The sequence below is a fragment of the Cyanistes caeruleus genome, chromosome 2, assembly GCF_971803275.1.
Source record: "Cyanistes caeruleus chromosome 2, bCyaCae1.hap1.1, whole genome shotgun sequence".
Taxonomy (NCBI): domain Eukaryota; kingdom Metazoa; phylum Chordata; class Aves; order Passeriformes; family Paridae; genus Cyanistes; species Cyanistes caeruleus.
The window spans coordinates 71,300,111-71,311,741 of NC_141702.1; the positions used below are offsets into that span (position 1 = coordinate 71,300,111).

Sequence of the window (11,631 nt, forward strand, 5' to 3'; positions counted from 1 at the left end):
CGCCCGCCCGCGGCATTCGGTGCGCGCGGGGCGGGGCGCTGCGGCGCCGCCTGGCGGCCGTGCCGGGCCGCGCGGCGCCGGCTCCTCCCCGCGCCGGCTGTGTCACGCGGCGGCGCGGGGCCGGCGGCCGGGACTCTGGCGCGCGGGGCGCGGCGGTAGCAGAGCCGCCGGGAGCCGCCACCGCGCCGGGAGCCGCCGCCACCGCCCGCGCCCGGGAACCGCCAGCGGCACCGGGGCTGGCTTCTCGGCGGTCGCGCCGCTCCTGCCGGCCCGCCGGGGCCCCGCACCGCTCGCCCGCCGCCGCCGCCGCCGCCACCGCCGCCGCGCCCCGCCGCCCCCCGGCCGGCGGCTCCGGGCAGCGCGCCGCCCCCCGGGCCGCGGGGCTCTGCGTGGCCGCGCGGATGCCGCCGCAGCAGGAGGGCGAGGCGGGATACATCAGCAAGCCGGTGCCGCCGGGCGGCTGCGAGGTGCCGCCGGTGCCCCCGCGCAGGGTGCGCAGCGGGCGGGCGGCGGCGGCGCTGGGAGCGGCGCTGGGCGGCCGCTGCCGGGCGGCGGGGTCCGGGGCCGTGGCCGGAGCCGGGGCCGGAGCGGGGTCCGAGCCGCGGCGCAGCATCAAGTGCGTTCTGGTGGGAGACGGCGCGGTGGGCAAGACCAGCCTGGTGGTGAGCTACACCACCAACGGGTACCCCACCGAGTACATCCCCACCGCCTTCGACAACTTCTCCGGTAAGTGACCGGGGCAGCGGCGACCACCGGGGCGGCGGGAGGGGGTTCTGCCGTCCTGGGGAGCGGCGCGTCCCGCCCGTGCCGCTCCCGAGGCCATGGCTGGGCTGCGCGGAGAGGACGCGATGTTGTCCAGGTTCGGTGATTTCGTGATGTATTTATGGGGAGCAGGACTCTACGAAGCAGGACCGAGCTTGTCAGGCTGCCATCGCAGCCAGCAGCACCGGCCGGTGTCCGGTGTAACGGAGCCGGGCTGGCAGCGGGTGTCATGCGCGGCCAGAGCCGGGCTTTAATTGGGAACCCTCCGGTGGAAAGCTTAGCGCTCTCGGGGACATCGGATGCGCCTAAAGGGCAGGTTTAAATACTCGTCTTGTCTTGCCCTTACAAAGGGGGAAGTCCAGGGGTTTCTCTGCGATTCAGCGGGGGCTTTTCGTGTCCTCGGCGTGCTGAATGTATAGGAGGAAGTAAAGCTAAACCTCTGTAGCAGAAGAATATCCCAGACTGCCGGGCTCGCTCCCCGCGCTGCCTGCGGTGGACTTGTGCCCTCTCTGCCTAACTCATCTCGTGTAGTAAAATGAATCGGAAAGCCCTGAAGGGCTTGTGTGTGCCCGTGTGTTAGCGACGGACTCCCTTCCAGCTCTGCTAAGTTGTTAAATCTAGAATAATTGAAGAAAAGGCTATAAAACCTGAGGGATGGTAAATGTTACTTTTTAATTTTTTTTCTTTAACGGAAAACATGTAAAGTTGAATTCACCATAGCTTTCCCCCCTCCGTCTTTTCTCTCCAAAAGCTGTTGTGTCTGTGGATGGCAAGCCGGTGAGACTTCAGCTCTGTGACACAGCTGGTCAGGTCAGTGGAGCCACTTACTTGATTTAAGTGACAGCGGGAGGGGAGAAGTTGTTGCTGTTGCGCAAAGTAGTCCTGCAAATGACTTCATGGATTTGAAAGTATTCCCAGTGTTTGATCACGTTATTATCTGCTGTCATTTCCACTGCTGCTTAACTCTCTGCTTTGCCTGTCTGTTGAAGGGCGGGGGACATACTGTGCCTCCATATAGGGGCTGGGCATAGGCTACTGCTCTGCTGGCTCAAGCTGCAGCTCTGTTTAGCCAGACTAGAAATGCTGAACATATTGGGGATTCAACGACCGCCTGGTTTTCTCTTTGAGCGGTTGTCACTGTTTTTATTTTTGCTAAATAATTGCGGGTTTAAGAATTGGGGTGTTTGGCATGTATGCGTGCAAAGCAACCACAGCTGCTGTAGGTGTCCAGAGATAGAGGCTGTGTTTTTGAAGGCACAGAAGCTGGAGGGAGAAAAAAAGTATTATTGGGTGTTGTCTGTGGAGGGTTCCTATTCGCCATTCCCACCCATTTAGAAAGTGCTGCCGCCGCAAAGCTGATGTTTGCTGTAATCTACAACCTGAAGAGATGAGGATGCCTCTCATCTCCTGCTTTGCCTGATACATAAAAAGAGCCCATGTCCTACCGCCTCAGATTTTCTGGAAGACCCAGGCTTATACCACCCTGAGCAGTGTGTGCAACACAGGGTCGAGGCTGGATAACCAAAACTAGGCAAAAATATATTTGCTCCCTCGCTGTATTTGAAGGCAGTGGGAGTTAGGGTCCTGTGTAGTTTTGTGGATCTAGGTCTATGCCTTCACCAAAACCACGCTGAAAAATCTCAGTGGTCTTAACATACAAACCTATTTAGATGAGTAGTAACTGGGTGCCCTACTTAGGAACGGGGTTGTAAGGGCTTTGTACTAGTAGACAGCAGTGTGCCCTACAAACCAGAGCTAAAATCCTACAAACAGCTTTCTGCAGGTAGTGATATGAAGTCAAACAGCAGAACTGTCCCATGATTTTGTGTCCTACTGAAGAGATAGGTTGGTAATGCAACAGTCTTGGCTGTGCATGTGTGTATGCAGAGCACGACAGGTGAAATTGCCATGGGGTGACAGCCTGTGGAAATGCAGCTGCAAGCTGCAGGAGGGATGAACAGGCCCTGTCACCCCTTGCCTTCCCTGTCCTTGATGGTTAAGGTGTTTGCTCTGGCTGCCCAAGTGCAGCTGGAATGGGTAAAGTTACTGCCTTTAAAATGAAGGGGTTATTCTAAACTGACAGAATTTGCCGTGAGTAAAAGATTCCTGTCTGGTTACTTTGATAAAACTGCTGCTGGGAGATGGCTGCTGAAATCTGGAGCTAAAAAAAACACTCCAGGCAGCGGGAAATTCTATTTCAGCACCACTAGCCCAAAAAGGTGTGGAGTCCCTGCAGGCCATGTACCTACCATTGAAATAGCAGGATTGTACATAGGATATAAAGGGAACTGTTTCATCTTAGTAAGAACCCTTCAGATCTGTGGTTTGCTTCCAAACCCATTGAATTGAGCCCTTTTGAGGTTTCTCATGTAGCAAGGAGAGGAAATTACATGGCAAGGTGCCTTTCTGTGAACAGCCCTGTTGTTCAGAGCAGCATCTCTCAGTAAATGTGGGGTTTTTCTTGAGCTGAGTGGTGTGAGAGCCTGCTTTCCTCTGAGCCTTAATGTGAGAATCAAGAGAGCTAATGAATCTTATTTTCTTGACTGGTGTTTTATAAACGTCTGCCTCTCTCAGAGATACTGCTACAAAAATTCGTTTGAGAAGAACAAGATTTCTGAGGCTTCCAGGGGACTTCAAACTGCATGTCCTAGGCCTCCAGTGGCTTTAAAGCAAAATTTCACATCTCAAAAATTAACACGCTGATGAAATTGCAATTCATCAATAAACTGAGCAATATATTCATATATTTATGTTTCTGTGCATTTTCAGTTCCAAGCATTTGAGAACACGGTCCATTTTAATTAAAATGTCACTGCCGCAGAGGCAAATCCTACCTGTTTAGGCTGCTAGTGTTACCCTGGTTTTATCCTGCTGTCAGCATAAAAGCAGCCTGCCTGGAGTAACCCTTTCTTCTAGCTGCATTCTTCCCTGAGGATCAGCACACCTTTGTTACCATGAAGCATTTGACTTTCTTGTGGCTTAGTCCTGAAGCTGAAAAAGGGCCTTGCTTTGCTGGAGTTCCCACTAAAAGAAAAAAAAAAACAAAAAAAAAAAAAACCAAAAACCCAGAAGGGTAGTGCTGGGAAGCTGTGTGCAGTTTGTTTGATGTGGCATGGGTGGGAGGGAAAGGTAAAGCTCTTACTCTATGCCATTGGCATGTTAAGCCTGCACATTGAAAGTCATTATTGCTTCCCATCAGATTTAAATCCCTGGGCACAATGGCAGGGAAATTATTCCCATATCCTGTAGGATGTTGCTAAGTAGTTACCAGTTTAAAAGCCGTCTCCACCAGGAAAGGTACCCAGAAAGGTACACATGCTGCTGCATATCTGCTTTGCCCTTGCCCGGGTCTGTGGGCAGAACAGCTTTGAGGTACACAGTGCTCCTCCTCAGAGCTGCTCACTGACTCAGAGGAGGTGAGCCTGGAGAAAGTGCTCTCTCCCTCTTCAGAGGTTTGTGGCTTTGTGTGTCGTAACCCGCTTCCCGCAGCTTTGCTGAAGTAGGGCAGAGGGCCTGTGTACAAAGAGCAAAGGAGATATTTAAGCACTTGAAATAACCTGCAGCATTAGCTGGAAAATCTCAGGTACGCGGGGAAGCCACCACCTTTGTTCTGTGTGCCCAGTGGTGGCAGGGTGTGTGCTGGCTGGCAGCCACGAGATCTCAGGCTGGGTACAGGTGGCTTCTGCTTCTGTCACCCCTTGCTGAGTGTTCTGGGTGCTCATTTTGGGGTGCCTGTCGAGATGCTCTTTCTGTGGAGTGCTAACACAGTTTTGTTCTGTGCAGGATGAATTCGACAAGCTCAGGCCTCTGTGCTACACCAACACGGACATCTTCTTGCTGTGCTTCAGCGTGGTGAGCCCTTCGTCCTTCCAGAACGTGAGTGAGAAGTGGGTTCCTGAAATTCGCTGCCACTGCCCCAAAGCGCCCATTATCCTGGTTGGGACGCAGTCAGACCTCCGGGAGGATGTCAAAGTCCTCATCGAGCTGGACAAGTGCAAAGAAAAGCCAGTCTCGGAGGAGGCTGCAAAGCTCTGTGCTGAGGAAATAAAAGCCGCGTCCTACATCGAGTGCTCCGCTTTGACTCAGAAAAACCTCAAGGAGGTCTTTGATGCAGCCATCGTGGCTGGCATTCAGTACTCGGATACCCAGCAGCAACCAAAGAAATCCAAATGTAGGACTCCAGACAAGATGAAAAACCTCTCCAAATCCTGGTGGAAAAAATACTGCTGTTTTGTATAGGGGTTGCAAGGACCTGAGTGCTGCTCTGAGGAAATCAATAGAGGCTATATTAGCTGAAATCTCAATTCGTGTCATCTTGAGTGTATAGTGTAGATCTGTATGTATGTGTATATGTTGCTACTGGATAACTCGGTTGCCCTTTCAAGGGTTGCAGAAGGATTCTTAGTTAAATAATTGCTGTATATCAGGTCTGGCACCCGGTTTTGTGACCAGGACTTCTCATTAAGGAAAGAAAAAGCACCATGTGTCTGTGACCTAAGAAGGATTTGTCCAAAGGATTCAACTTCTTCTGTTGTAAGGTGTATGTGACGGGGAGGAGCACAACAGAGGCCTTCACTGCCAGGGCTTTGCAGGAGGAACGCACAAGCAACGGTGGAAATGTAGAGCTCTGTACATGGACGATCAAAGGGAAAAATAACACTGTGCCTCCTAACTGACATTTGTAGCTTTAAAACCCCACTCCTGCTCTCTTTGTGTCTTCCCAAGCCAATGCTCTTAGGGATCGTTTTTAAAAGGGTATGCAAGAGGTGTAATCTATACGCAAATGCCACGGTTTAAAAAGGTCATGAATATACCTTCAGCTTGTGGTGAGGGAACCTAATCCCTCATGGAGCTGACATCTCATTTGTCACCTCCTGACTTTCAGAAAGTCCCTTCTGTCCTCCTTCCCCTGCCTTTCCCAGGAAGCCGAGTGGAAGCCCAAGAACATGACCAAGCTTTAACTCGCTACCTCGAGCAGTGGCGATTTCCTCTGTGTTTTTGCAGACATGACGACAGTTCATCTATTTCAGCTCAAAGGAATGTAAATACTGTTGTGTTGGGTTTGTTATTTTCTTTCTAAGCAATGTAACAAATACCTGTGCAGCACCATCTAAACAGCATCTGGTTTTAAGTCTACAGCCAAGAATTTCAGGATGCCCCACTTTACCTTTTAAGGCTGCTAAACAAGTAATAAATCAGGCAGATTTAGATTTATAACAAACTGGATTCTAGAAACTGAGGCTGCTGCATCCTCTTCATTATGCTGTTTTTAACCGAGTTAAATATTTCCCTTCTAAAGGCAACAGTCATTTGTAGTTGAATCTTGTCCAAGCTTATAGTTGTGAAATTGTCTGAGGCCATCCCCACAATGTAACTGATAATTCTTTTTTTTTTTTTTTTAACAGATCAGTCCAACAGATTAACTTAAATGTGCCTAAATGTAGCTGAGGGATCAACACAACTGAGTGTGACCTGTTCTCTGAATCTGGTTCCTATTGAACTCTAAGCCTAATTGCAGTTCTAGTGAGTTTGAGAGACCCGAATGATAATGTGACTCTCTGCAAGGATCAGTATTTAAACCTGTTCTGCAGAGAACATTTAGTTTGTGTTGTCTGTCTGCCATTTTATGGCCACAGTTAGGTTTTTTCCCTCCCCTAGATAGTTCAAAATCAAATTATATTTCTTTTTTTTTTTTCTCTTTGGCCCTAGCCTTGAAGTGACCTTTTCCTTATTCTTAAACTAAACTGTAATGACAGAAGGCCAGAACCCTTTTGCATCAGAAGCGAATCAGTGTCTGAAATAAAGAACTGTGGAGGCCATTTGAGTTGATAAAGCTGACCACAGTTTACCTCCTGGCCCATTAAGGAAAATGACACTATGTAAATGGATTCTGGGCTATTGGCATAGGCTCCACAGACAGTGTTTTTTCCTTCTCTACAGAAGAATGAGTGCAGAATGGGTAATGTTCCATCACTGAAAACTTGAAAATGGGATGGAAATCTTTACCTAGGGCCTAATTCAATAAAAATATGTTGGCTTCTGCACTGGAAGAGCCTGGAAAACAGTTTCCATAGCACAGAAGCTGGATGCATTTGACTTGGTTGGTAATGGTTTAATGTTTACTGGTCCTGAAATTAACATCTGAGCCTTTATATTTCTTACTCAAATGCTTTGACAGGATTTTAGATATGCAGTCATGCTGACATCTTGGAGAAAAACAAAGCTAGATTTCTCCTGGGTGCTTTGCTTCTCTGTAAAAAAACAGTCTCAGTCGCTCAAAAATGTGGTTTTTAGGAGGAGACAGGCTTGAATCTGAGAAGCTTCCATTTACAAAAATAACAAAATTTCCTCTACAAGATCATACTGCTAGATATCATGCTGAACTGGAAGCAGTAGGTTATACTTTATAAGCAGCCTGTTTCATAGTCTGGAGTAGCATTACTTTTGAATGTAGCCAGCTGTGACTGTTTCTGAAGATGTGATTTATATACAACTTGTTATAGCCCTTTACTAGGTGTGTGTAAACTGAGGTCTGATAACTATGGATACTGCTCTACATGGGGCTACACAGGGTCTAGGTTTTAGAAATCTTACTTTTAAAATTACTGGTATTTTATGAGCATAAATGAGGGGGAGATGTCTCTATGTAGTCTATAATCTGATGTGCCTTATAAAAAACTCTTTTCTGTTTTCTAAGTGTAGGCTATATTCCAAAAGAAATATTTCATGTGAGAATGATATAATGAGGTATTTGGAAATAAATTCTGACCTGTGTACGTGTCTGCCTCTGCTGCCTGCTCGAGGAGGCTGGAGGGCAGTCCCTTGGCTGTGCACTGTGCCAATACACAGCAAAGTACTGGGACTGTGCTCCCCGTGCCCCAGCAAAAGGCCTCTGCCCGGAAAATGCTGCCTTTTCCCTTCACTGCCCCATCCCCAGGGGCCTGGACTGGGTGGGAAGGGTACAATGGCCAGCTTTCTGTCTCCCTGCCAACACAGCAGCATCTTGCTGCAGCCCTGTGAGTCATGGACAGGCTCATTGTGCCTGGCCCTGAAAGCGGGGTGAGCAGCAGGGAGCACAGCACAACTGGGGTGTTTGGCCTGCTGCATGTTGCGCCACATGTGTCCTTGGGGGAGCCAGGAATCATTCTTGGAAGAGCAGAGCCTGTTCCCTTTTGGCACCATAGGTCTTGCCACTCCTTTCTATGTCACATCTCTCATGCCAGGGCCAAGGTGAGTGAGGTTTGAGGTTGTTCGTGCCCAGGAGCTGTGGATGGCTGTGACACAAAAACCTTCCACCCTTCGGTGCCACTGTCTTAGCTGAGCAGGGAGCAGCATCTAGACCTCCAGGCATTCCCATGGATCCAGTGTCCTGCTCCAAAACTGCTCCAGGGAAGGAGCTTTGCTCTGGACCAGTCAAGGCTGGTAAACTGTCCCCACTGTGTTTGCTTTTCTGGGAGCTGAGAGGATACTGAGGAGCATGCAGGGAGTGGCATACCAGGGTGTCCTCCCATGCCACCTGTCTCTTGGGTTATAAGGCCAAGGCATTTTCAACCATGGGAATGCACACAACCTGCACAAAGTACAGGAAGGAGATCAATGCACAGTTTCTCTTTCTCATGCTTGGTTCCTCACTGGAATGAAGCCTTAGCTTCTCCTTTTTGTTAAGTGCCAGGCCAGACACTGCTGGGAGGCTGGTTCGCCTGTGGCACAGCGACCCTGCCTGAGAGCCCAGCTGGCCAGCAGGCTCCTTTCTGCTGATACCTGGTGTTGAGTCACCACTGCCCTTGCTGGTGCCTTCGGAGGATCACTTCCATGGGGGTTCCATGCTGCAGGGAGCGGAGTCAGGGCGTGCTGCCTGGAGACCAAGTCCCCCCACCTTTGCATACTGACTTTGCAGGAAAAGGGGCTGTGCTAACTTAGAGTCCAGAACCTTTGATTGCCAAATCTTGGCACTAAAATCCGTCTGCCACTTCTGCCAATGTGGGGCATTGCTTTTCTGCTGAGGCGGGCTGCTGTCTTGTGCATCCTGGCATCTGGGCAGGGCTAAGGCTGTTCAAATGATCCTTTAAGCCACAGTAACTTTGTGCCTGGGTGTGCTGCTGTGATCAAAAGGCTCCTTCAGCTGCCCTGCTTCAGATACTGGATGGGCCAGCAGCTGGGGCTGATAAGGGCATACTGAAGTAAGCCCACTGTACATAAGATTTCCCAGAATTGCTGAAATAGCTGGTGATTTGTGATGGATGGAAGTTCCCAAGAGAGGCCTTTGTTTTCCTTCATATGAAATTAAACTGCTAGGAAAAATAGGAATTTGTTGTTGTTGTTAATGGAGAAAAGAGTCACTTTTATCATTTCCTTCCCTATGTTTAGTGGATTGGAGATGCTTCTAGGGTGTGATTGAAGGTTGACTAGAGCTGAGACCTTGACAAATGTGACAGTTTGTCCTTACAAGGTGTCTGTAAGGACACTTGACCACACCCTTTGCTTTTGATTTTCTTTCTTGACAGCAGTTGCTGACCACAGAGAAGGGGGCACTGCTGCAGGAGACAGGGTTTTTGTATGACCACATGGAGCTGATCTAATGTTCTCAGGTATTATGCTTAAACACTGAACCTTGCTGAAGCATGTGAGTGCCTCTACAACTGAGCAACCTTTCTGAGCTCTACTAATTGATGTGCTCAGGGGTTTGTACAGAAGAGATCTCAATTTCTGCCTTTAGTGTTGCCCTGGCATGCAGCAAGGTGAGGAGACAGGAAAAACAACTGCTCAGGAAAGAGTGAGATGTTATAAACCTCAGGAGAACTGGCAAAGGGACTCCAGGGCAATGGGGAGTGATAGACACTACTTTTACCTACTTTAGTCATAAGCAGATTAAAAGTGCAATTAGAGTAATGCGTGAGGAAATGAACAGCCCCAAGAAGGGCTGATAAGTACTAAAAGACAGCCTGTTCTTTAGGAAGTCTCAAAGCTGTGGATAGGTGGAAGCTGGGAGGAAAAATCACTCAGCATTTGCTTGGTTCTTACTTTCTCTCCTTAAGCATCTATGCTGACTAGAGACAGGATGTGGGATGATGTGGATTTTTGGCATCAGTCAGGCTGACTATCCCAGTCTATTTAATGTTTTTGAAAGAGCAGGATAGGTTTCAGGCCAACAGCAGGGCCCCAAGATCCAACAAGACCTTTTGAAGCCTTAGCTTCCCACATTGCTGGCAGCCAGCAGGAAGATACAATGGTTGAGGCTTGTTCATTACCCAGTTAGTGCAGTCCCCTATGTATAACCTGGGGAACAAGCAGTTGTGTAATCCAATGAATTTTACCATCTGAGGCAGACTATTCTTCAGCACTGCTGATTTATTTCTCCACAGTTTTAACAGGATGAATAGATCAGTGAGGTGTATGAAAAAAGGCATAAAACCTCAGCTTGGAGCAGCTTTTTATTCAGCAAGGGAAATGTGTCTAGAGAAGGAAGCATGAGGAGCAGCTGTGCTGATCTGCAAGGGGCTGTACCAATCTGAGGAGCTCTCCTGACTGAAGGAAACCTGCGTTAGACACTGACTCAGACTCTAGTGCTGAAGAGTGTCCCCAGACATCATCCCTTGTTCCCTAGGTCTGTGCATTTCAGCTGGATCCTGATATTATTTGGAGGCAAAGGAGGAATCATTTCACCCAGGTCAGCAGAGTTGCGGACCAGTAAAATTTTATGTAGCCTGAAAAGGACTCGAGCAGCGATCCCTGTGGAGCTTCTGGCACTGCAGGTACACTTGAAACAACATTGCCTCTCTGTGGCACTTTCCCCCCTGGCTTCACTGGGAGGGAGGAATAATGATCCTCTCCTGCTGCTCAAACTTTTGCTGGTCTCTGTGGTCCCCTGGGATGACTCTCTCACGTACCTACCTATCTGTTGTTATACACTCCTGGTCCACATCTCATTCAGTTAACTCCAAACATTTTTCTAAAGCCCTTTTCTCTAATTGGGAGAGTAATTTTAGAAGCAGTGGCCGATTTGGGTTAATATAGATGGAATAAATATGACATGGGATAAAGCGTGGTCCTTGTCCAAGCAGCTACTATTTTTCCTATCATGGTGGAACATCCCTGGCCATGTCTGTACCTTGGGCTCACTGTGGCCACCGGGCCTGTGTGCCTGGTCATAGAATCACTTAGATTGGAAAAGACCTTTAAGATCAAGTCTAACCATTAATCATCACTGCCACATCCACCACTAAACCATGTCCCTTAGTGCCACATCTGCCATTTTTTACATACCTGCAGGGATGATGACTCCACCGCTTCCCTGGGCAGCCTGTTCCAATGATACCAGCCCCTGAGATGCTTGTTAACAGTAGCAGAAAACAAGTTCCAAGTGAAAACATGACTTTTATATGTGGCATTTCCATTTTCAAGTTGCTGATGGAGTGAGAGCTGCATGCATGGTGTCCTGCCATTTGTCCTGGCAGGCACTTGGCCTTCCGTGATTCAGCAGGGAAAATAACACCATAGGCCAGCTGTACCATTTTCCTCTGCCTCACTCCACTTCATAGTCTTTCAGAAGAGGAACACTGAGCAGGATTTATCTGAGGGCAGTGCTTGGACTGTACCCCCTGCTCCATCACCCTCTCTTTCCACAGCCACCCCTCCACTGCATTCCTCTAGGCAATTTTCTTACTTATTTTTAATTCAAAACGGCATGCTGCCTGAAGCCTGGTACTCAGCATTTTTCTGCTGCCTGTCTCCCATTCTTCCATCTTTTGAGCTCTGTCATGGCCTTTCCATGTTTTAATTACAAACTCAGCAGGCTTCAGGCTTCCCTATTCCTCAGGGCTGAGCAAAACCACTCCTTGTATTTTCTGCTCATTTTTGCGTAATCTTCTA

General features: G+C 48.9%; 1 protein-coding gene across 1 annotated transcript; it reads left to right on the forward strand.

Moving 5' to 3' along the window:
* Positions 1 to 386: 386 nt before the first annotated feature.
* RHOU (ras homolog family member U) lies at positions 387 to 7,538 on the forward strand. The gene is made up of 3 exons (XM_023923859.2): positions 387 to 726; positions 1,514 to 1,572; positions 4,546 to 7,538. Exons 1-3 carry the CDS (start codon positions 402 to 404, stop codon positions 4,999 to 5,001), a joined length of 840 nt encoding a protein of 279 aa, XP_023779627.2. The 5' UTR covers positions 387 to 401; the 3' UTR covers positions 5,002 to 7,538.
* Positions 7,539 to 11,631: the final 4,093 nt, after the last annotated feature.

Coding starts and splice junctions, on each gene's coding strand:
- RHOU (XM_023923859.2), top strand. CDS start 402: ATGCCGCCGCAGCAGGAGGGCGAGGCGGGATACATCAGCAAGCCGGTG. Junction 727..1,513: donor CGCCTTCGACAACTTCTCCG/GTAAGTGACCGG, acceptor TCTCTCCAAAAG/CTGTTGTGTCTGTGGATGGC. Junction 1,573..4,545: donor TCTGTGACACAGCTGGTCAG/GTCAGTGGAGCC, acceptor TGTTCTGTGCAG/GATGAATTCGACAAGCTCAG.